The sequence below is a fragment of the Parus major genome, chromosome 20 (assembly GCF_001522545.3).
Source record: "Parus major isolate Abel chromosome 20, Parus_major1.1, whole genome shotgun sequence".
Taxonomy (NCBI): domain Eukaryota; kingdom Metazoa; phylum Chordata; class Aves; order Passeriformes; family Paridae; genus Parus; species Parus major.
Window position 1 is genome coordinate 8,007,613 of NC_031788.1, and position 24,264 is coordinate 8,031,876.

General features: G+C 53.7%; 1 protein-coding gene across 5 annotated transcripts in view; it reads right to left on the minus strand.

Annotated features, from left to right (window-relative positions):
* Positions 1-805: 805 nt before the first annotated feature.
* Positions 806-24,264, minus strand: part of ZNF512B (zinc finger protein 512B) — a 29,402-nt gene continuing 5,943 nt past the window's right edge. The window contains exons 5-17 of one of the 5 annotated variants that reach the window (XM_015647453.2): positions 24,074-24,246; positions 23,655-23,908; positions 22,794-22,865; positions 21,048-21,182; positions 19,611-19,735; positions 17,110-17,202; positions 16,181-16,279; positions 15,319-15,489; positions 14,441-14,632; positions 8,076-8,177; positions 7,031-7,093; positions 5,053-5,151; positions 806-4,700 (exon numbers count right to left, since the gene is read on the minus strand). In XM_015647453.2, coding sequence (XP_015502939.1) covers positions 4,407-4,700; positions 5,053-5,151; positions 7,031-7,093; positions 8,076-8,177; positions 14,441-14,632; positions 15,319-15,489; positions 16,181-16,279; positions 17,110-17,202; positions 19,611-19,735; positions 21,048-21,182; positions 22,794-22,865; positions 23,655-23,908; positions 24,074-24,246 — 1,872 coding nt within the window. In that variant the 3' untranslated portion in view covers positions 806-4,406. Of the gene's footprint in view, positions 4,701-5,052; positions 5,152-7,030; positions 7,094-8,075; positions 8,178-11,182; positions 11,506-14,440; positions 14,633-15,201; positions 15,490-16,180; positions 16,280-17,109; positions 17,203-19,610; positions 19,736-21,047; positions 21,183-22,793; positions 22,866-23,654; positions 23,909-24,073; positions 24,247-24,264 lie in introns of those variants that run through there. The other 4 variants (XM_015647454.3, XM_015647455.1, XM_033519094.1 and 1 more) reach the window with 4 other exon arrangements.

Genomic DNA, 24,264 nt, shown 5'->3' on the forward strand with positions numbered 1-24,264 from the left:
ACCTTAGCATCCCTGGCCAGGACGCTGAGGGGTGCAGCACCCAGCACCCCGCACCGCCCTGCTGCGGGGGGAGCGCGGTTCGGGTGATCCCGGGCTCGGACAATGTCTCTGTGCTCTGGGCAGAGCTGGAAGGACCGCGGCCCGTGGGGGTCCCGGGGCCCTGTGTGGGATCTGGTTTTACTCGGCACCGCGCTCCCATCACGGCCGGGCTGCCCCGAGGTTCGTGGTACCACATGTTTGGGGGTTCGGGGGCCAAGGCAAGCACCGCTGCCGGGGTCCCCACCCGACTCTGGGGAGGCGAGAGCGCCCATGGGGAAAGGCTGCGTTCTCAGCCAGCAGCGAGATCAGTCTAAATCTGTCCCTGACTTGGGTTCGGTGCCAAAAAAGCCATTAGGGAGCAGAAGAGGATTTATTCCCACGCTGGGAGAGCTGGGGGTGGCCCCGGGTCCCGCAGAGCTCCCCATGGAGGAGAGGTCCTGGGCTGGATGTAGCCCCTGGGGCCAGGAGACACTGGTCCTGCTGATGAGACAGGTGGATTTGGAGCAGCTTTAAAAGGTTTTCTGCAATGGGTGCAGGGAGTGGCTGGGCTTTGGGGATCCTCGTGGCACCAGGATTGCTGGCTTTGCCACCAGTCCTCACCTTCCCCATCCCGGTTTTGGGGGTACCTCTGGGTTAGTGGCCACACGCTCCATTCCCAGCATTTGGGGGTTTCCTCTCAGTCACTGTCAGGAAGGACAAATCCAAACCCCCTGGATCCCATGTCCAACCCTCCCTCCGAACTGCCGAATAAAGGTGACAACAGTGCTAATAAAAAATCAATAACCATTTATTCGATACAGCTGTTTCATACATACAGTACAGGAAGCGCCTTGGCGCTGCTCGGCTGCTCGGAGCTGCTCGGACAGTACTCTCCAACTGAGGATTTGTCAATGATTAACAAAAGAACAGATCATCACAAATCGGGAGTTTATTATAAGATAGTTTACCGTTAAAACAATTTTATTTTTTGCAAATAAACACTTTTTAATATATATATTTATATATTTATATATATGGTTACAAGTGATAAATTGAAAATTTTTTTTTCCTTTTATTTTTTTTGTTTTTTTCTGTTTTAATTTTTTCCCCAAAATACACTTATGCACTAATAACTGGCATCAACGAGAAACATTCGGATATGCCGTGGGATGGGTGTCACGAGGAGAGAAAGAAAAGAACAAAATGCTCCCCAGGTTCCTGGGGGTGAGAGATGCTCCAGGCCTGGGCAGCTCCACCACTGTGGCTGGAGCTGGTGAGACACAGCCAACCTCGCCAGGGCGCGGTCTTGGTGCTGAGGGTTCCCCAGTTCCCCACAATCCAAGCTTTCCATGAGGTCTTCCCACAGGCTTGCAGTCCGTGCCTGCTCCCATGGAGGTTTAGCCCTTTCCTTGGGGACATGGGTGATGGGATGGTGGGTTTCCCCAACAGTGGACGTGCGGGACCACAGTGTCACTGTGCCCCGGGTGACAAAATCCCCAAATCCCATGGGTGATGGGATGGAAGGGGGACAGGACACCTTGTCCCCCATCTGGTCCTGCAGCCTCTGCCTGTTCCTTTGGATCAAGGTGGTTTCCCCCCGGGCACTGCCTCGCTGGGAGCACCTGAAGGGGCACAACCTACTGGCTCCCAGCAAAGCCACTATGGTGTCACTTGGCCCTGCCCGCTCACCTGCCGTGACACTGGCAGGGGCTGGTGGTCCTGGCATTGCTGTGGAACCTTCCCTGGACGAGCAGGAGAGTAAAGGATGTCTCATGGAGAAGGTGGTGGGGGGAACATGTTCCTCTCTGAGTGATGGCTAGTGGGGAAAACACCTTTTTCAGGGAGGGAAAAAGCCCTGAAGATTTCACTTTCTCATAGAATTCTGACCTGACCACAGTGCTGCCCTCACTGGGTCAGTGGGTGCTCTGAGGGTGACAGGGACAGCCCCAGCGCCAGGACCACTGCTCCCACTGTCTGCCCTGAGACCCCAGACGGTCCCCGGTGTCCCCTCCTGGCTGGTGTCACTCTGCGAGGCCACTGCAGCTGTCCCTGCTCCTTCCAGATACTCTCATTACGGAAGCAGAGTGGGTTTTGATCCAGACCCCACAATGACCCCTTGAGCCAGCCCTTTCCCATGTCTGCCCCACCCTGAGCAGCTCCCAGGGCTTCCCCCGCAGAGCACAGTGCTGCCTGTTAATTTAATCAATGAGAAGCCAATTAATTGCATGTTAATGAGAACAGAGTCCCAGACCATGCCCACGGGGGGACAGTGAGGATTGTGTGGTGAGCATCCAAGCCAGCAGCCTGGACTACCCAGATCTTCCTTCCCTAGGCCAGGGCATGGAGCTTTCCTGGGGACTTCCCTCCATGGGAAGGATTTTGGGATGATTTTGGGATCCAGAGGCTCCCTCTGCACCCTCACAGAGATTTCAGTGCCAGGCCCAAGCTCTGCCTGCGCTCCCCTTCCTGATGCTGCCTGTGAGCTGTTCCAAGCTGACCTACAGCTCCCAAAGCTCTCTCCTTTCCCCAGGGAGGCAGGGTCTACCCCAGTGACACCATCCAAACACAGATCCGATGAAGTGCAAGCAGCGACCAGGCTGAGCTGCAGTGACTAATTAAGCTTTCTCACTAATTGCCTCGCGGCCCGGCGCAGCCAGCAATGCTCAGGCAGTTCCCTCAGCTGCAGGCATGTGCCCAGCTGGGCAATGCAGATGGTGGATCCAGGTGCTGGAGCTGAGCACAGCAGGAGCCCTGGCTTCCTGAGAAGCCACCCTGGCTTCAGCCACCACTGCTCCCCCTCCGTGGCTGGAATAGCCTGCCGGTGGAGGATGATAATAATGACTGAGCCGCTGCTTGGAGCAGGGAATGATACCGAGCCTCTGGTGGGCGACAAGGAGCAGTGAAGGAAAGCAAGGGCTGAGGTTTGAATTGATTAAAGCAAAAGCAGAAGCTCCCCCTCTGATGCCTCTTTCCTGGCTCTGCATAGGGGAAAAATCAAATTAAGGTTTTCTGTTGTGTTACTGAGAGGAAACGTGCCTGTTTCCCAAGGACCGAGGTAGCCTGGTTTTGTCTGGAGACGGGCACATCCCGGTCCAGGGATGGCTCCCCCCGGGCTGGAGTGAGGTGTGTGGTGACAGTGTCAGCACAGGAGCAAAGAACAACTCTGGGGAAGAGCACAAGCAGGGATGGCACCACAGGGACCTGCCACCTCGAGGTGGGTGGTCAGGGGCTCAGACGCATCTTTAGAAGCAGAGACTCCTCTCTATGGTGGGTCCCAGCCCGGAAGGACAAGGGGAACGTGAGATGCCTGGGCAGCAACTGGGCTCATCCTACAGCAGGAGCCGTGATTGTCTCTCGATGCTCCCCTGTCCCTGTTACACACCTCCTGTGGCCACAGCTGGGGAACAGAGACTCCATTCCTCCCTCCCGGGTGATCGGCACCTTCGGGATGGAGCACAGTGGGACCCTGAATCACCCCTGGATGCCCCCAGGCCGGGGGACAGCTTGTTTGCTGCCATCTCCCCCTGACCCTGGCACTGGCATCATGTCTCTTGTCATCACAGCACTCCAGACCCGGCAAACACAACCTAAGCACGGAGGAACAGCTCCCTCACCGCACCCCCTCCATGGCTGCACTGCCACTCTCGACGGTGCCCACAGCATTCCCACAACTTTCCACTAAACCCTCTAGCCAGTCCCAGAGCACCCCCTCTCCTGCTCACACCTCCCACACCACCAGCGTGTGTCCCGCTCCCTCCCGTGCCTCGCACCACGCAAACCCTGCCGATCGCCTTCCCCCTGGAGCCGCGGCTGCGGGGAGAGAGCGCTGCCAACTCCCCCGCACCCCGGAGCCTCCGCCCGACCGCCTCAAACATCTTTGGAAACATCACCCTGGAGCTGGGAGGCTGCCGGACAGGTGGGCAGCTCCCCGGCCCGGCACGGAGCCGCTGGGGGAGGGTCCCTGCCCACGGGACCCCGCTGCTATTGCACTTCTCTTTCGCTCAAGCGTCACCAGGTTTGCGCAGGGGAGGGGAATCACGGGCCGGGGGAGGCAGCGGGGCCCCACCGAGGAGTATGTACATGGGCAGGGGGTGGAGAACGCTCCAGCTTCCTTGATCCTGTTTGTTTTCCAGTGTGAAACAAGGTCCGTGATTTGTTTAAAGTGGTTAATTGGTATTTTCTGTCTTTTTTTTTTTTTTTTTTTTTTTTTTTTTTTTTTTTTTTTTTTTTTTTTTTTTTTTTTTTCCTTTCTTTTTGTAAAAAGAGGGTGAGAAGAGGGTGGGGCAAGGGGAGGTGGGACGGGGAGGAGGGGACATAAAACTGGGAGAGACCCCCACCCTGTTACCCTGGGCTGTAAACGAATCCTCGGAGACGAGTCTCTGAGCTGCTCATTTCTCGGGCATCTTGCTGGCTCCTCCCTTTCGCTGGCTCGGGGGCTTGAGGACGAGCTCGTCTCCCTCGGGGCTGCCCCGGGAGCCTTCCCAGTGCTCGAGGGTTTTCTTGTGATTAGTCTTTGCTGTCACGCTCTCTCTGCCCTTCGGGGACATTTCTGGAGGCCTCTCCTTGGGTTTTCTCCCCCTTTTCTTCCCGTTTGTGCTTTTCTTTTTCTCCTCTTTGCTGGAAGAAAGCTGTTCCCTGTTTTTCTTTTTCCGGCTGGCCTCTGAGGAGGTTCGGAACCAGTTCTGTGTCCGTGGGGTGACACGGGGGTTAGTTCTGGGGCACTGGCACCGATACCGGCACCAGCACACACAGCCCGAGCCTGGCCCACCCCTCACCCCACTGGTGTCACCTCCCTGAGGTCAAACTGCTCAGTGCTGAGCTGCTGCAATGAGCCTGGGGGTGTCAGGGACAAGGGGGATCAGGATGAACCTCCCAGGCTGATTGGAAGCTGTAACTCAGCTCTGCTCTTAACAGACATGGATGGATGGATGGATGGATGGATGGATGGATGGATGGATGGAAAGGGACAGCCCAAGGATGCGTAGTTGGAGTGGGGACCAGCCCAGCCCAGCCCAGCTCCAGCTGCTTCCTTACCTCCGAGTGAGCCTTGATGATGTGGTATTTGACGCCACTCTCAGAGCTGAACTCCTTCTGGCACAGGAGGCAGCGGTACTTGCCCACTGAGTGGTCCCCCTGCAAGACACAGCAGCTCCTGCAGAGCCCAAAGCACCCCAAGGGGTGGCACACTCCCCTGGCCCTGACCCTCCTGTGACCTCAAAGTGACACAAAATAAATACTCATGTCTGAAAGATCTCTGCCAGCTTTGGTTCTGGGCCAGGAGCTCACAGCCACATCCTTTCTGAGTTTCAGTCCACGACACTCGTGCCTGTGTGTCCCCAGCATCAGGTGATGGGGCCATCGCCCTGTGTACTCACTGTCACAGATCTGTGATCCCCTGGGACTGAACCACCATCAGATTTATGTCCAACACTCACTTAATTTTCCTGTTACGCTGTCAAAGAGCCAGGGTGACTGCTGGATTCCTGTCACCAGCGCCCTGGTGGGATGACAGATCTCCCGGCTCTGCTGCAGGTCACAGCACGTGGGAGATAATGTGCTCTCTATTGACGAGGGGGTTATGGATGGGCCCCTCTGGGCCATATATTTCCTCCCTGGGAATTTCTCCATAGCTGTAAATCTTGAGTTAGAGAGGTCTCTCATTTCAGGAGAGGACAGGCCTGGCCTCAGGAATTCTTGTGCAAAATCATCCTGGTGCATCAATCCCCACTGAGGGTAGGGTGCTGCCTGGGAGCAGCCTCTGCTCTTACTAAGGCTCTATGCAACCAGTTCTGCAGGATTTTACAGCAGGAATCACACACCATTTCTGGAGGGGCTGTGATTTTTTTATGCCTAATTTGTTGGCACATGTATTCAAAGGAAATCCATTCCCCTAAGGGGAAGAATCCTGCTGATGGCAGTGTGGGGGTAGCAGAGCAACTCCCCATTGCTGACTCCCAGTACCTGGCCCCAGCTGTACCAGATCCAGAGGGTGCAGCTCTGTGCTTCATGGAAATGTTCATGCATATTCCGCCTGCTTCCCGTGCATGGAACCAACCAGAAACCAGCTCCATTTTCTCTCAGAGAAGGAGCTGTCCTAGTCTTCTGTGTTTGCTCTTTTATCCTGCATAAATCCAGCCTCTGCTGCCGGATCTTTGCAGCCCATTTTCTAAATGATCTCATTAAGGGCTGCTGTTCCAGCCAGCGCTGGAGGAGTGCGGCAGTTGGTGTTTTTAATAATCACAGGGTATGTATTGGAGCTGCCTCCTGGAAGCTCCATTCAATGGAAGCAGCAGCTGGAAATGTTTCAGGGTACAAAGCTTTAGCAGTACTTGCTTGGTTCCCATTTGAGGGACCTACATGGAGCTCCTGATCCCTCTCCTGGGGCAGCTGCAGGTCACTGGACCTCAGGGCTACTCCATCCATCCGGTGTGAGGGCACCGGCCTCTGCATGGACCAGCTGCCTCTTCCAGACTCAGCTTATCCCAGGAGGCACCACACCAGCATCCTCCAGCTGGGCTTCCAGAGTGGCTTTAGGGCTGCCCAAATTGATGGAAGAGGACTCCTGACTCCCACCTGCCTCAGGAAACATTTGGTTTCCAGCACCCAGCTCCTTGGCTCTTAGTTGCTGTGGCTGATGTGTGGTTGTGAGTGATCTGGGGGCTGCAGAGACTTCTGGGGGATAGGAGGACATGAGGCAGGAGGACTTAGACCCACTGCTATATCCCTGTGACACTTCGTGTGTCAGAGGTCTGGGCCTGGGTGAGAAGTTTGTGTTGTGGGACCTTTTCTCTGTAACTGGAATGGCAGCTACATCCCCTCTATCCCATCTGCTCAGCTCGAGCTCTTGCCTCCATCTGCCTCACTCGGAGCAGCACTGCCAGCCAGACCTCCAGCAGCCACCATCCTTTAACCTGTGCCGTTGTCCCTTGGCTTGTTCCAGCTGGGAGGGGGGGGAGAAAAGACTCAAAATCAAAGCCACCTCTGAGAAAAGGGTGTAAAAAGCAGGACCTACCTTGTTGCAGTTGGCCAGGTGAGCTTTCAGCCCCGAGACACTGGAATAAATGGCTTCACAGCACTGCAGGAAAACACAAGGCAGGGTTAGACACGATCCCTGTGTATTGGGATGATCCCACCCATCCCCTGCCTCCCTCTGAGCCGTGACCAGGAGCCTGCTGAGCCAGCACGGCCACTGGTCCAGGCTGAGCAGTGTGAGGTTAATGCTCTGCGAGGCGCCGAGGGCTCTGGTCACACGTTTCCCATTAGTGCTAATGGGAGTCATGTGGCCACATCCCTCTGCAACGGGCTGAAAAACTTCTCCCCTAAATGTCTCCGTGGAAAACCTACATTTGTGAGCTGTCGGGAGGTCCTGCTGGGCTACAGGAGTTCTTGGAGCCACAGCAGAGGCTTAATGGAGAGGAGAAATCACCCAGGCAGCAGCATGACCAGTTTCTGAGCAACATCTTTTCCAAGTGCCTGTGTATGACATTAATTAGCCAGCCTGGCTCCCCTGGCCTTGTGGGAACTGCCTCCTTCAGAACTCCCATTAGCAAGGCTTTGTTTGGGACGATAAATCCAGGCTCAGCACCAGGGTGGGGTTCACCTCTCTGTCAGCTCCGGCCAAGGCTGTGTTTCACAGCGAGATGAGGCACACGCACCATGCCCTGAGGTCTCTGCTTGTCACAGGGCTTTAAAAAGCTTGGCTTAAATCAATCTTCGTTTAACTCTGGGAAAAGCAGGTTCTCTGCATCAAAAGACTGTGCAGGATGTTCAGCCTTCACCCCAAAGGCAGCTCCTGAGCTCAAACTGGGCAATGCTGCACCATCAGCCCAAGCACGGTCCTGTCCCCAAGCCTGGTGGCTTGAGCATACAAGGAGGATCACAAAGGTGGGACATGCTTTAACCATGCACAGCAACAAGCTCAGGGAAAGGAGTGTCTGAACATCACTGTGATCAGGGGCCCAATAAGAACAGTTTCTGATGGATTTCTGCCCCCAAAACTCCCCCTTCCACCAGCAGATGGAGACCAGCCAGCCCATGGAAGAACAGACAATCCTTACATTGTTAGGACAGTTGATGCGGCCCTTCTCCTTCACTTCATTCTTCCAGTTTTCCAGCAGCCTGGGATTGAGCTTTGGAAGCCCTGGTCGGGTGTAATTGAGCTGTGAACAATAGCAGTTGATAAGCAAAGCTGCACACCCCAGCCCCGTCCTGCCTATTCACATGGGTCTTGCCCTGCTCCGAAGTGAATGGAGCTGAAAACTCCTTGGGAGGCTTCCCCCAGAGATGCCATTTCCCCCAGGCACTGCAGAGCAGGGAGGTGGCTCTGCCCACTGCCCTGCCACTGGCAAGGAGTCCCTGGCACACAGGAGAGGAGAGGCTCCTGCTCCCGGGTTCGTGCCCACAGGGCCAGGACTGGACACAGCCTTTTTGGTGCATGGTGTGTCAGCACAGCCCTTCTGCCGTGTTTTATAACCAGGGGAATAAACAGCCCTGCACACTGGGCAGAGGGGCCAGGAGCCTCCATGGCTGCTTTTCATGGATGAATGGGCACAACCCGTTAAACAATGAAAGGCTCTTGTGTGTCTGCCTCTCCTTCTGGCAGGGCTGCTCCTTCCAAGTGCTTTTAATTAGCGCTTTATTAGCGACTTTGAGGGTTAGCATAGCGGGCTGGCCTTCCCAACTCCAGTTCTGCATGTTCAGCACAAGCCAAGGCAGCTGTGGCAGCTTCAGGCATCTCCGGGCCTCCCAGCCACTGTGCCTGGCCCTACCTGCAGAGTTAGTCCTGGCCTGACACTGAGCCACTGTGCCAAGGTCTGCAGGGGACACTGGGCTGCACAACCACAGCAGCACAACTCCCAGCCCAGCCTGGTGAGCTCCCCCAGAGCCACTGGATGTTGTTTGGGTCCTGAGCCCCAAATTTGCCCTGAGTGGGAGCAGTGCTGGCTGAGCCCACAGGTGGCATGGTGCCTGTGTGGGTACCTGAGCACGTGCCACTCTCCATGGGCACCTCTGAGCATGGGATGGGACTGGATCCATGCTGGATGGAGAGGATGCACATCCAAAAGGTGCTTGCAGAGGTGCAAACCCAGGCCAAACATTCCCCAAGGTCCTGGAGCTGATGGTTTGGAGGCAGCAGGAACCTGGCTGGATTTCTTTTCCAGCTGTGACTTTTCCTGAACATGGTGATAAAGCTGCAAATCTGCCTTTGGCCAGCTCCCCCCAGCTGTTCCCAAACCTCACTGCAAAGGGAATTCAGGATGTTGAAGGCTCAGATGCCAGCCCCTCCTTTCCATTCCAAGTGATCCATGTGCCCCTGCCCTCCCCTCGGCAGGTGCAGGGCACGGCTGGCTCAGGGAGCAGCGGGCTCCATGTGAGGGGCAGGGGCACAGGGCTTTGTGAAACGGCGCCGTGAGCACTGGTACGGACGGATGTGGATGTGGAAAACTCTGAGCCCCAGCGTGCTGCAATTCTCTCGTGCTCTGCGGCTGGGGGAGATGCCAGCAGAGCTCTTTGAAGCTCTGGGATGGTGCATCTATCAAGAGCTTGGTCCCAAACCCAGGGAAGGCAATGCCACCTCCAGGGGAGAACACAGGAGTCCCTTTTTGCCATTGATACTGAGAGCCAGGATGCCAAACAGCCTCCATAATTAAAAACCAATCAATCCCATGAATGAGCAAACATTAATGGTAACCGCACACAGCCCCAGCAACAACCTCTCCCTCTGTGCATCCCCGGGGAGGAGGTGAGGGGGGTGTGGACTCTGCTGCTCTGCTTTCCCACTCCAGAGAAAAATCCCTCCCTGCTCTCCTCCAACATGCAAATCCCATGTCTTCCCAGGGCACTGCGGTTCTGGGAATGTCAAAGTCATCTTTATGTCTCTATTAAGAGGGAGCCCCAGGCATGGAATATTTTTTTTTTCTTCTTTTCCATTTATTTTCCTCAAACAGCCTGTAAGTGAAAATTTTCATGGCCAAATCATTAAACGACTACAACTGGTTTTGGCTACAGCCCATCTCTTCTGAACAGTCGAAGGATGCTGGGCTGGGAAGGTTTGTTTCCTTTGACTGACGGTTTTATTTAATTAACTTTCATATTTCAATTCTCTCTGCTCCCTAGACAGCTCTCCCCTTCCCCAAAATATATCACAATAAATGAGAACCATGCAGGATGTCTCAGCCAACGAGCACCCCTGAAGCCTCACCCCGGTCCCCAGCGCAAGGCACAGTTCTCCCTTCATCCTGTGGAAGTTGTGGATGAGGCCATAGGGCAAAATGCATCCAGGGGTGCTGGTCAGCAGCCAGGTCCCACAGGAGGGTCATCCCATGCCAGCTCTGCCGAGCAAGAGGAGGAAGGATGGACTCGGCCCCGCAGCTGGAGCTGGGATCCGGTTTGGCTCACAGTGCCATGAGTCTGCAGGGCTCAGCCTGGCTCCTGCCTGGATCGCAGGGCCATTGTTTTGGGGGACAAACCCAAGCCAGCCTCTTCTGCTCTGGAATTTATCCTGGTTCCAGTATAAAACCTCAAGCCTGGAGATGCCTTTTCCCCTTTAGCTTTATGACTGGCCTACGGCTGCCCCTTGCTCCAGATCCTGGCACCCCACAGCACCAGACTCCACAGGGAGGTGCAGACTCCATGGCTGCCCCTACTGACACTGAGACCCCAAGCTGTGGGGAGGCAAATGGAGTGTCCATGTATCCCACAGCAGAGCTCTGCATCCCTCCCTGTGTGGCACAGCTCCTAACTGGGCCGCAGGAGCCCATCACAACCTCCAGCACCTCAAAGCAAGGAACCCCATCTCAAGCTCTACCAAGAAAGCATCACACTCTGAAACTGGAATTTCTACAGCATTTTCTTCCCTTTTGCCTCCTAGATGCCTCTTCCCTCTGCTCAAGGAGGTTGTTTCTCATCCTCCATTACATCCTAGAGCCCACTGCCATGAGCTGAGAACCTGCAGCCTCAAGGCTGCTCAAGGGCAGGCAACAGCCCCAGCAAAGGCCAGAGGAGGGTCGGCGACATTTTCATGGAGCTTCTGGAGAGGGGATTTTTCCCAGAAAAGCAGCAGGGGTGTGCCCTTCCCCATCTGACATCCCCAGCAAGCGGCTGTTGTGAAACACCCCATCTGTTTCAGCTTATCTGGAGGCAAATAAAGATCGGAGCGAGAAAATAAGACTCCAGTGTATATTTAGAAATGCTGGATTTGGTTAGCGGAGACCGAAGGCAGCGCAGGGCCTGGGATCAAGCAGCAATCGTTTATTCTGATGCCATTGCTTTGGTGTGAAGGAATCCATCCTCCCGGGGAAAGGCGAACGCATCCCACCACAGGCCACCAACGGATCCAAACCCAGCATCCCTCCCCGGCTGGGACCGGCTGTCACGTGGCCACAGAGCCGGGGCTGCAGTGGGGCTGTTCCTGCCATGAGGCTGAGAACCCCTCTATCCCATGGGCTTGATGAGGAGCTGTGCCTTCCTGGGAAAAGGTTTTGCTGCCTGGAAAAGGGATGGAAAGGGTTGGCTTTCTTCATCAGCTTCCTTGAAATCCACACTGACTGCTGGGCCCACGGTGGGGAACTGGAGAGTTCAGGGATGGAGCTTGTCCCTGTTGCAGTAGGTTTGGTGGGTGTATCCATCCCCTGCTGGCTACAGACCAGAGCTGGGAAGCACCTGTCCCTCTGGAATCCTGGAAATCCTTAGGGATTGCTGAAAAGATGAAGGAGCAGCTGCAGTCTGCTGCTGATCCCTGATATCTCACTTCTCTCCACGCCCAGGACAGGGTCTGCAGGCCCAGCAGTGTACTCCCAATGGCTGGGCATGTCTCAGGGAGAAGAAGAGGTGGTGGTGGTGTGGTGGCTCTTCTGGGAATTCCACCAGTTCCCACCAGTCTCAGTGCCCTGGTCAAGGTGAACTGGTGTTTATCCTCCTGCTGCTCCAGTGCCTCTGGACTGTCAGTTCCCTCAGGGAGGGCCAGGGCCACCACATGCACTCGGTAGGGTGGTGGCACAGGGACATGGGGATGCTGCCAGCTGCCCTGAGCCTCCCATGTGGCACAAGGCATTTCCGAGAGCAGTTCTGTTTTGGGGCTGTAACAAGGTCAAATTGGGCACTTGCTGGGAGGTTTGTTTCTACATCCTGAACTTGTAAAGGCAGAGCAGTCCAGAGCAATGCAAACCGTGGCTGAGCAGAGCAGCTCAGAGTGTGCTGAAGTCAGCAGGTTCCCACCAGCCTGCCTGGGCAGAACCTGCCTCCCACCTCCTCCCAGCATCGCTCGTCATGAAAAAATGTTATAGACTGAACAGATTATAAAGTGTTGTCAAGGGAACGTGACAGTCACTGCAACACGTACCCACAGGCACATGCATGGCTATGTATGGATTCACCCACTACACTAACTTCCTCCAAAATCCATGTGGGATTTCATGCAGGGCCCGAGGTCTCTTGATCCTCCAACTCAAGAGCCTTGTTTTGCCATCTGGGAGCTGATCCAATTCCCCCCTTTTCCATCTTTAATGCAAAACTGCTTCTTCCAGCCTCACAGCAATTCTTTGCTTTTAAGCACTGAGATGGGGCTCAGTTAAACAATCAGACTCTGAACACAAGAAACGTCTCATTAAAAAAACCCACCAGCACTTCATAGAGCAGTTACACCAGTGCTGAGACCTTTACGATGCCTTTGTCAGCCTGAGCGTGTACCCCTTGTCCAGGCCTGGGGTCCTGGCTGCTCCCTCAATTCAAAAAGAAAATACCCAAAGTCATGAGTAAAGGAAACAATTCCAAGAGGAAAGAGAAGAATGCAAGAGCTGAGACAGGAGAGGGGAAAAGAGAGCAGCACACCTCTTCTCCCACAGTATCTGAAATGAAACAGCTACTTTGGGCTTAGTTTTTTAAAGTTATTAATGCATTGCAGCTGAAGTCATCTGGAAACCAACAATGGCAACATTAAGCACTGGGGAAATAAAACGTTTGCAAGCATTTCTGGCCCTTATATGCCCAGCTCTGCCCCAAGGTGGATGGCAGTGCTGCAGCTGGCTCCCCTTCTGTGCCAATACCTCACTGGAATGCCAGGGGGCGTAAAGAAGCTGCTGGTTTGTTTCTGTGCTGGTTTTCCAGCTGCCCACCACATGCAGACCAGAGCTGAGCCAGGCTGAGCTTCTCTGGTTCTCTGCAGGACCATGGTGGCACTTCTGCTGAGCCAGGACAGCACGGGACAGTCTGTGGGAGCAGGGAAGCATTTTGGTGCAAACTCTGCTCTCCTGCCACCCCTTTTCCTGGGGTGACTCCCATCACTTCTCCAAGCTGGCTCTCAGACTTGGGCTATTCTTGTGGCCTGGAGTAGGTCCTCTGGGCTGGGACTATTCACACTCTCCTGATGCTCTCTGATCCTCGCTTTCCTCTTTGCAATGTGCCCAATATCACCAATATTCACCTTGCCAGGGTGAATTTTAGAGCACTGGACAAGAGATGCTCAACTCCTCAGAGCAGGGAACAGGCCTGGCACCTAACTGCAGAGTCACCTGCTCAGGAAACAGGGTGCACCGCATGCAGAGACTTGCAGGAGAGCTCTGCATTGAGTGCTGGCAAACAAAAAGAACTCCTATTCCCTCTCTTTTTTCCCCTTTACACTGAAAAAGTTTATGGTTTACTGCTGCTTCATTCCTTTTACAGTCCAGAAGGAGCATACCTGGAGGGAATCTGAGCTTTAGTACACTCCCAGGAATAGACACCTCCTCCCACAGCCAGAAGGGAGGTTTGGTTTAACATGTACTCACTCTAATGCCTACAAAAAGCTCAAGCCTGCTGGGGCCCTGTGTAAGCTCCACAGCACTGGGCCATGAGTGCACTGCTACAGGAGCTTGCAGGGCTCAGTCCCATCTCCACGCTCAGCCTTCCTCTGCTCCCAGCAGCACTGCTCTGGGATGCTGCAGGCCCTTTACCTCCAGGAAAGCATCTCCCAGAAGTTAAGGAAGAGAAGTAGAAAGGAGGGAATTCTGCCTGGGGCACCTTTGTTCTGACAGCGCAAAGGAGATGTTTTCAGATCCGATCTGCTTTCTTCATGTGCTCCTCTTGGCTGCCAGCTTCTACTTCCCTGCTCAGCATGGACCAGAAATGACCTCCTGCCCCAACACTCAGGGGCCAGACTTTGATCTCTCCCCAGTGCACCACCTCTTCCCCCAAAGGGTACAGCTGCCTGCTGCTGGGAGCCTCCAGACCACAGTGGCTCAGCCTGTGCTGGGTGGGCTCTTCAGCAATAAATCTGCCATCACAGCTAATTAATTTAAGGCACAGCAAGTGAGACATGTGAGCCTTCAACCAGCTGGAGCCAGGCTAGAATCCTGGGATCTCTGTGTACAGCTGGAGCCAGGCTAGAATCCTGGGATCTCTGTGTACAGCTAATGCGAAACCAAAAGGAGAACTAAAGGCTGCTCACCCGCTTTGTTTCAGGCACCAGGTCATCCTTCATCCTCCGCTTGGTCCAATCCCTGGCCAGCTCGTCCTCTGCTATCTCCTGGAGGTGGAAGACGGCTACTTGGGCTGACGTCCGACGGATGCGGCCACTCGGGGTCCTCTCAAAATCTTCTACAGGACCAGGCTCTGGCTTCACCTCTGGCTCCTCTGGAGCCTGTGAGAGAGACAGAGTTAGGAAGGGCACGGCAAGAGAACAAGCGAGCTCTCTGGCCTGGGAGGGGGATGCTGGGATTTGGGCTGTGTGTTTCCAGGCTTGGTTTGTGCCTCTGCACTGGAACATGGGAGCAAGGGGAGCACCCGCCTCCCTCAGCCCAGCAGCAGCCATAGACTGTGTCCCTCCGTGCTCCCACGTGTACAAATGTCTCCAGTTATTAGAGTTAGGGAGTGATTAGTGTCGGATGCACTGTCAGTAGGGATGAACAGAACAGAAAGGGATGCTCCCCAGGGATAGATCTTGCCACCCCAGTGCTGGCAAGCAGCCGGCGCTTGTGAGGGAGCGGCCTGAGGTCTGTTGTTTTTTTTCCTGCAGAGCACAGATGCAGGGTGGGCTGGAGCACAGCCCTGTGGGCACCGGGGAAAGGGAATGCTGCTGATCACTCCCATAAACAGCATTTTTGGAGGGGTGGAGGAGGGTGTACCCTGTTCCCCCAACACTGCATGGTACAACACACATGCACGGTGATCTGAGGGAGAAAACAACACCGGCCCGACGTCTGCACCTGCCTTGCCCGGCCCGGCCTTGCCCGGCTCTGTCCTGCCCGCAGGCTCCGTGGCTCTGCAGTCCCCCCCGGGGGGGGATGGCCCCGCTCCTTGGGCTGCCGAGGCATCCGGGGGGCTCACCGAGGCTGTGTGCTCTGACCGCACGTGATAGTCGTGGCCAGCCTTGGATTTGTACTTCTTGCCACAGTGTGGGCAGCTGAACACGGGCTTGTCGGCCTCGGCAAGCTGCTTGCCACACCGCTTCTGGTGGTACTGGTAGCCCATCAGGCTGGAGAAGTTTGCCACACAACCCTATGGAGATGGGGAGAAGGGGAGGGTTAAGGAGGGCTGGGGCTTCACGTGGCCACGTTGAAAAGGTTGGGGTGTTTTTTCTCCAGGGAGGAACGTTCTCAAGGAACTCTGAAGAGCAGCTCTGCCAACCCACCCCATTCCACTGCTGGGGAATTTGACAGTTCCCAAAGAGCCAGGCACAGGCACGACAGACATCGCCCTGGAGGGATAGGAGGAGCTGTCCCTGCCCCAACACACGGACAGAGCTCTCTGGACAGACACACAGCAGGCAGCGGGAGGGGAAGGCACTGGGGAGGCGCTGCCTGCATGGAGAGCAAAGCACCCGCGGAACAAACCTCTGCCACACGCCTCCCTTACCTGTTCGTGACTTGTCTGCAACCCGCTCGGCTCTGGTTTTGGTGTGGTTTGGTTTGGTTTTACGCTGTGCCCAGGACAGGCTGTGCCCCTTCCTGAGCTCAGGAGGCAGAACCTGCCCTCCAGTGCTCCTCAGTCTGCCCTGTGCCCACCCTCCTGCTGGGCTGTCCTGCTGCTGGAGTGCACAGAGCCAGTGGGACAGGGATTGGGATGGCTGAGTTAAGGTGGAAAGGTCGAGCACATGCCAAAGGATGCCTGGAGAGTACATGTCCCCTTCTGCATGGGACTCACTCCTTCCACCTTTTCACAGAACGAGAAACAAGAATTGTTCTCGTACCTCATTGGGGCATTTCAGTTTTCCCATCTGCTTTAGCACTTTCCTCAGCCTTTCCCGCTCTTCCTGTTCACCAAGTCCAGCGGTTTCCACAGGAACAGGCTGGAAACAAGGAAGTAACAGAAGCGACAGAGTCAACCATTTACTCATGTCCTCTGTGCCAGGAGTGGATGGTAAACCCTGCCTTGCAGGGAATTGCCCTGGGCTTGAGGGAACCTCTCATTAGGAGAGCTGGATCTCCCACTGCTTCGTCATTATGTGCTGGATCTGCTCATGCCTTTCTTGTGATTACACCCAAAGGGCCAGCAGAGAAATCCAGGAGCAGTTCCTGCACAGAGGATTCACCAGCAAGACTGAAGAGCAGATTAAGGCACAGGTAAAAGACAAGTCACAACTGGTAAGCACGGGACACATAGAAATGTAGTTATGCCTTGCCCTGGTATCTCAGAGATGTACAAAATTAGACTTTTAAAACTAAACTAGTGCCTGCAAAATTTATTCACGATAAATTTTGTGGCTGCTTTTCCCATGCATGGTGGAGAGCTAAAGACCAGATTTTGAGATTTGTGCAAGGCAGAACCCATCAGTCCCAGATTTGCAGGCACAGTTTTGGAGGCAGAGCTTTGCCACTCAAAATCCACCTCACCATACTCACCGGATCTTCCCCTATGTTGGGATCTGAAACCCTGTTTTATTTTTTCAGTCCTCTGCTCTACTTATCAGGATCAACATGAGCCTAACTCACTACCTGAGAAGGAAACATTTTCCTTGGCAGGAAGTGGGAAGCTACCATCCAGGCTGAGCAGTGTGTGAAATGCTCCAAAGGTGGATCCCTCCTTTATACAGATCATGGAAAGAGGACTTTTGATGGATGGCTTCATCACCTGCATGGAGAAAGGAGGCACAAGACAAGCACAGCCCAGCTCCCTTACCTTGCTGACGTGTTCAGCCATGGTGTGGTAATTCAGCCCAGCTTTGGACTTGAACTGCTTTTTGCAGTGCTGACACTTCAAGGCATCCTGCAGCTGAAGGAATTAAAGGCAAATCACAAGACAGGCCAAATCCTTCCAAGGGCTGCTGCTGCTGCTGGTCAATAACCCATGGGTGGCTGTTCCTGCAGCAGTACCCAGTGGTGGGACCCAGCTGGCCACACATTGTCCCTGTTTCCCATCCCAGACCCTGCCTGCAGCTCAGAGCTTTCTCTGTTGTCCTGGATACTGTTATCAAACCCACATGCCCCAATTTTTGGAAAAACATTCCATTTCAGATTTAGATTTAAAGCCTCAGTGGCTGAAAACATCTGGATGTGGCGTCTTACTCTTCCTGTTAAAGAGTTAGAGAGAGAAGAAGCTTTGATCTACCAACACAAGTGGACTGTGCTCTGCAGGCACTGATGCTCACATACAGCGCAATTTCTGGGTGCCTGGGCTATGTGAAATTAAGGACCTAATCACAGGAAGGTATTTTCTGCCTCTCATTGCCCTGCTGTTTGATCCAACTTTGCCTCCTGAGCACTTGGGGAGTTGCATTAACTGCACACCCCGAGGTACAAGGGCACTTCCACAGTGGGTGAACGGATCAGGACTTTTGCTGGGGCAGGGACCAGAATTTACTGACTCAGGAGGTTCATGCTCTGGGCACCAAGAGACAGAGTATCTTGACAGGGAGCCAGTGTTCCTGCTTCTCCTGCCAGATGATTGAAGGAAGAGTGGTGAAGGTGAAGCAAGACTGAACTAAAAGCTGGAGAGGCAATGAAGATGGATCTGCAAATCTCTCCTCATTATGGAACTCCAGGAAAATGAAGAATAGACTCACTGCAGTCAGTTAGGAGTGATTCATGGTACCTGTGCTCCCATCAGTTAATCTTGTCGCAGACCAAGGCACTTGATCCTAACAAGGTGGATGCTAACAGCTTCTTGACTCATTAGATGCCACTAGCAGCTAATTTGGGATTTACTCCTCTGGTCAACACTTAAAAACATACCACATCCACATTCCAACAAGCCCTCCTGTCCTAGGATACCAGGAGGATATAACTGCCCTTGCCTCCTTCAGGCCCAAACATGTTACAACCCTCCCCATCCCTTTTTTACTTTCCAAAAAGCAAAGGAAACAGGTACAGACTGCTTAGTTACAAGAATGTAACATAGAAACCAATTTCCACTTTTTTTGTAAGAGTTTTGGGAGCCTGAACATCCTTTTCCTGTTGTCCAGCTAAGGAATGTATCAGTCATTAAAGAAGAGGGAGTGCCTGAACCCCAGGGTGGCCTCTGATAGGGATCCCACACGGCTGAAGCAGCAGGGTCTCACTAAGGCTCTGCCACAGGTTCATCTCAGAGATGGAATGCTGAGAGCTGAACCTCTGGTCACACACCTGGAGCTTAGGGACTGTCCTGCCTGCGTTTCCATGAACCATCCCAGCTCCCAGAGCGGCACAGCCAGCTCTGGCAAGGACTCTCTGTCTCAGGAAGTGTGACAGAACACCCACTCCAAGGCCTGGAGCCCCAAATCTGTGACTGTGTATGGGGCTGGCGTATTTCCAGCAGGGAAGACACCACTGTGCTCCAGCAGAGCCCTGCTCTGCAGGTTATCTGGCTGGGCAGCCTGCACAGAGCCAGCCTGGCTTGGGAGATGCTGCAAAGTGGAGGAAATAAGACCAGTGATGGCCAGGATCCCCACTCCACTGAGGCCAGGAGGATATCAGAGGAGGCAGGATTCTGCCCAGAGTTGCTGTAGTACGGGCTTTGGGAGGGAGAGCAGCCTCCCACTGCTGTATAAACAGCAAGGCAATGGCTGGGGAAGCATTTACAGAAAATGAATGTGGAATCAAAGCCCAGCCACATATTTTCAAAGCAGGAGGCATCGATCCCATGTTGGTTTTCTGTGGCGACGGCTCCGCCAGGTGACGGATGAAGACGTAATCCTGAGCTCTGATGGATGGTGGTGTGGCAGAGAGACAATTTTTCACCGCACCATTACTGAACTCCTGCATCCTGACAGCCTGCCTGAGCACATCCAGGCTCAGAGTCTCACTGAGACATGCTCTCATGCAACCAGTTTATCTGGTGTGATACAAGGCACAGCACACAGTGAAGCCCCACAGACAGGGCTCCAGGGGAGGTCAGATTAGAGACAGCCTTAAATCTCTCCAGCCTTAAAACTATTTGTTTAGCTACTAGAAATACCTGACTCTGTTGAGACACTAGGGCAAGGGACCCAGATCACAAAGGGATTCAGAATTGGTGAGAATTAGTGTTCAAATTCCTCTGGGTGAATTCAAGTCAGCCAGCAAGCTGAAGATGACCAACCAGTGTTTTATCAAACACAGTCCAGTAAACCTGTAGGAGCATCACTGCACATTTATGAGAGGCACATGTACATATCCATTCCCCTCCAAAATCTATGTGTTTGACTGAATAAAGCAAGACCTTACTTTCTGGCAGACATCCATGTGCTTTTTGAGTCCCACAATAGTCTTCCTGGTTATAACACTGCAGGTTGGACAGGAAACTTCCCCCTTCTCGCTGATCTCCCGCTGCCACTGGTCCTCGGGGCTTGCTGGTGAGGGAGAGAGGTGTTACATCCAACCTGCCTTGGCTGCTTGATTTGATAAGTTGCAAAGCAGTGAACTGGGAAAGTTCCTGATGTTGAAAAAAGAGACACACTCTCCCAAGCAAAGCCAAAACTGGACATGAACCATAGCTCTGTCCCTGCCCCATTCTCTTGCAGCTGCCCAAGTAAACTGGGTCACTGGGTCATTTTACGTGGAGTTACCAGACATGATGACCTGAGGAAAGACCCAGGTCTTCCCAGCCACTCTGGTATCCTGCACACTGGGAGTTAAAAAAACATGATGATGCCCCCAGCCACCTGATCCTGCCCTGCATGGAATAACTTCCCCCTGCCAAACGAAACAATTAGCGGGAGTGAAACAAAGGTGAGCGTCTCAGCTCCATCCGGACGTGTGCCTGGAAAGCTTCTCTGGCAATCCTCTTCCCAGCAGACACGGAGGAAGCTGGGGGACTGCTGGCTTCCAGGCATCTGTTTATTTGAATGGCTGTGACCAGCCTTTAAAAAACCCAAAATAAGAGATCCATGGGGCCAAAAGCAGCTCCCAGGCCCAGAGTTCATGCCGTGTTCTCAGCAGAGCAGCGCTGGCCTTCCAGCAAGGGAAGCCTGGGCTGAATAAAATCCACCAAGTCTGTTTATTTGGCTGCTCTTGCATGGCTGTGAGATCAGAGAGTCGTTTATTTGAATTTGAAAGCAGTGCAAGGCACTGCAGCTGTGTTTATCTTGCACATCCTGCGTTCCTCCTGCTGTCAGAGCTCTCAGGGAATGCAAGCAACCTGTGCTGTGTGTAGGTTGCACCTCAAGGCTCAGGGAAGGCGTAATTATTCCCAGAGTTATGCACCGCTGTCATTCATGGGAATGATGTTAGAAAAATGCCATCATCACATGGGTCACATGCTGACTCACAGTGAAGCCAGGTGGAATTTGGCTCTCAACTCCCAGCACTCTCATCACATTGACCTGGCAGTGAACTGAAGGTAAGGTGCCCCTCAGGATGTCAATTGTGGTGGCACCAACATTTTAGCAGCAGTGGTTGTTCCCACGTCTGCATTATATCTCAAAAGGGCAGGAGTTGTGTGCTCCTACCTCTGACTTTGTGCTGCTGCTCCTGATGAACCTGCCAGAAAACTCACCCAGTGAACAGCCTGCTGGACCAAGAGGGGTGTGGGGACCATGAGCTGCAGGTGAAATGGGGATGGTGGCATGAAGGTAGGGACCATGAGGGCTTGGGGTAGTGCACAGAAAAGCAGCTACACTGCACACAAAGCTGCTGCCTGTGCTTTGCCCCTACCATCCTCACCTGCTGGTAGATGCACAGACGTTTCCTTCTTCACACCAACTCCTGGAGGTTTCTTTTTCAGCTCCTCCATGTTGGCATTTCCCTCTAGCTTCTTGGCTCGATGGGCTTTTGCTTTGTCCTCTGCTTTGACAAGACCTGTAAAGAAAGAGGATTTTCATTCACTACTTGCTTTAATGCCTTCAGAGCAACTCACATTTAACAGGTAAAAAAATCTCTCCCTCTAAGCCAGGGACACTGAGCTGGCTGCATGTCTGCCAAGGCTGTACATGTAGGCTCAGGTCCATAATTATGACAAGCAATATCCTAACAGCTTGTGGTGTTTTACAAACAGCATCATTTCCCCCAACACAAGTTTATGAACTATGGAAACTCCATGGCAAAGTGAGGTAGGATGCCTCCAGCCAGGCAGACAGACTGGGGAGAAGGGAATAGGATGTTTTGCAAAGAACTGAAAAGGTGGAATTGGAACAGCAAATTCAGTGTGTAAAAGGGATGTTCCTGCTGATGTTCCCACAGTGGAAATGCTGTTTAACTCCCCCAGATCCAATCCCCCAAATCCACGTGCAGTTCAGCCCTGTGCCTGTGCTTCCACAGAAGGTGCTGGAGGCAAGGAGGTGAGTACCAGGGTCAGATCCACACCTGTGACATGAGGGTCCACATCCTCCTAAATCTGGGGGTTGTGACTCTTGCAAACCCAAGGTCTGAATGGAGACAGCACCCCATGAAGTGCTGGGGCACCCTCGTCTTTGGGAAGTGACTGCCACATGGAACTTGGGGAGTGTAGGCAAACACCAGCCCCATCTTCACTTTCCATCTGAGGTGCTGGGTCATGGGAACACCTTGTTCTCCAGGAACCCACAGCAGACACTTCAGTCTCTGGCAGTGCCTCTGTGGGGAAGATAAGGGAAACAAGCCCAGACTTCCCGGGAGCCAGAGGAAAGGAAATCACAGAGACCACATCCAGCCTGCTCGTCAGTGTTCAATTCCTTCAAAGCCATTAGTGCCTCTCCCCCGAGTGCCTCATACTGGAAGGTGCTGCCTCCTGCAGTGCCTGGAAATCCGCTTTCTGCTTCTCTGGCTGAACATTTCTCACAGTCAGCCTGAATCCAGTTGCTCTCATTCCAGGGATGCTCCAGGATTTCCCCCTCCTTCCCAACCAGTTGAGCGTATTTATGGAGCATGACCAAAGTCCCACTTGCTCTTGCTTTGTCAGGCTGCAGCAGCCAATTCCTGGGCTTCCTCTCAGCAAACATCCCAGCAACACATCTCCTCTCCCTTGGATTCATTCTCCTGAATGTGGGCGACCAGCCCTGGAGATGGAGTCTGAGGGATGGGTGCGTCACCAGCCTTTCTACGCAGCAGAATTCCTTCCTGATGCCACTGGAAACGCTGCGACATCCCAGGATGGTGGGATGGTGAGGAGATGATGTTTCTTGTATCTCACTGGTGTCAGCAGCTCGTTACTCTCGTGTTACAGATGAACATACCCGGATCCTTTCCTCTCTTCCCTCATTTCCCAGCACCAGGCTCCGGAACAGAGCCTGGGGTTGTTATCAGACCCAACTCTGTGACTGCTTTTCAATCCCTTTATGACTTTCTCATGGTAAAAGGTGCCAGCTCCTCCAGTGTGAGATCTTGGGCTTTGTCTGGCTCCACCACAGGCAGGGAGCTTGGGGAAGAGGCTTCCCTGCAATGCCCCAGGGAGAAGGTACAACCCTACAGGTGACCAGAGTTGTCCTGTATTACCTTTCAGTCCAAATGTCCCCGAGATGGATGGCTGCTCCCCCGTAAACTTCTTAGGAGTTTTCTGTTTCCTTCCTGACTCAAAAGAGAGAAACAGAGAGAGAGATTTGGTCAAATAACTGTACTGCCAGGGGGATTCATCAGTCCTGGGGCATGGGGTGGGCACACACTCCCATGTTAAGAGTGGGTCAAAGGCTGTCAAATGAAGCACCCAGCCACTAAACACCAACAAACTGTGTTTCTCACTCCACAAAACCAGGATAAATCTCTTATTCAGGATTAATTCAATGAGTGAAAGTGGTGGCTCTGTCTTATGCAAAAGCTAACCAGCTCCCACATGTGGCTGTGGTGGTTTGCTTTGGTGCTTCAAGCAGTGGAACCTCGAACCATGACGGAGGCAACCACTGCCCTACACCAGCTCTACAGTGGCCATGGACAGATAGAGGCTCTTCACCCTGCCCCAGTCCTTCAGGAAAATGGATTTGCCAGAACCCTCCTGGTTTAACCTGACACACTCAGTGAGGACAGACAAGCTGACACAGCAGCTTGCTGTACTGCCAGGAATTAAACCCATTTCCAATCCTGTCATGGGATTGTTCAGGTTGGGAAAGATCTCTAAGATCATCAAATCCAACTGTCACACAGGTCCTTTATTTCTACTACAGCTACAACTGAGTTTTAACTCCCAGTGAAGCTGCAAGAAACTGGAGAGCAGGGCAAGTTATTAAGGTCTAGAAACAAGGCTTGTCTATCCCTTGGATTCAGAGAGACACTCGCAGCAGTGTTGGCTGCAGCAGAGCCCCTTCCCACGGGACACGTCTCTCTGGGCTCCCGAATCAGCATAGCCCTGGGCTCTAATCTTACTGTGCTTCATCCTCTCAGGGTCTTCCTCCTGCAGCGAGGCCTGGCTGCCCCGCTGCTGCCCGACATCCTTGCCACTGGAGGACTTGGCCGTGGGGGTGGCAGCTGCCATCGCCTCAGCCGCTGCAATCTGGAACTCCTTGCTCTCCCGGCTCTCTGCCAGGCACTCGCCATTCTCCGCGTGCTCCTGGGCCACGGCTTTTTCCATCTTTGCCTGTTTGGGATGGATGGTGGGGCAAGCTGAACTCTCAGCAGGTCTAGGGCAAAGCACAGAGGGCTTGTTTAAAGAGGGGTTGTTAGACAAGTGTCCTGACACCTCTCCCCCCACTGCCAGCCCAGGTCGTAGGAATGGAAGCAGGCATGTTCCCCTTCTCCCAGCCATCCCTACGCCACTGCCATGCAGCCCAGCCACAGTCTGGTACCTTTTCTTTCCACTGCTCTTCCCAATGGCCTTGGGCACTTTGTTTTCTGCTTTGCTGGCTGGCACTGGCCGGTCCAAGTGATTCCAGAGCCGATGCTTTTCCAGCTGGGTTTTGGAGGTGAAGGCAGCTTCGCAGTATGAGCATGAGTATGTCAGCTTCTCTGAGATTGCACCCTGAGTGGAGCAGGGAGA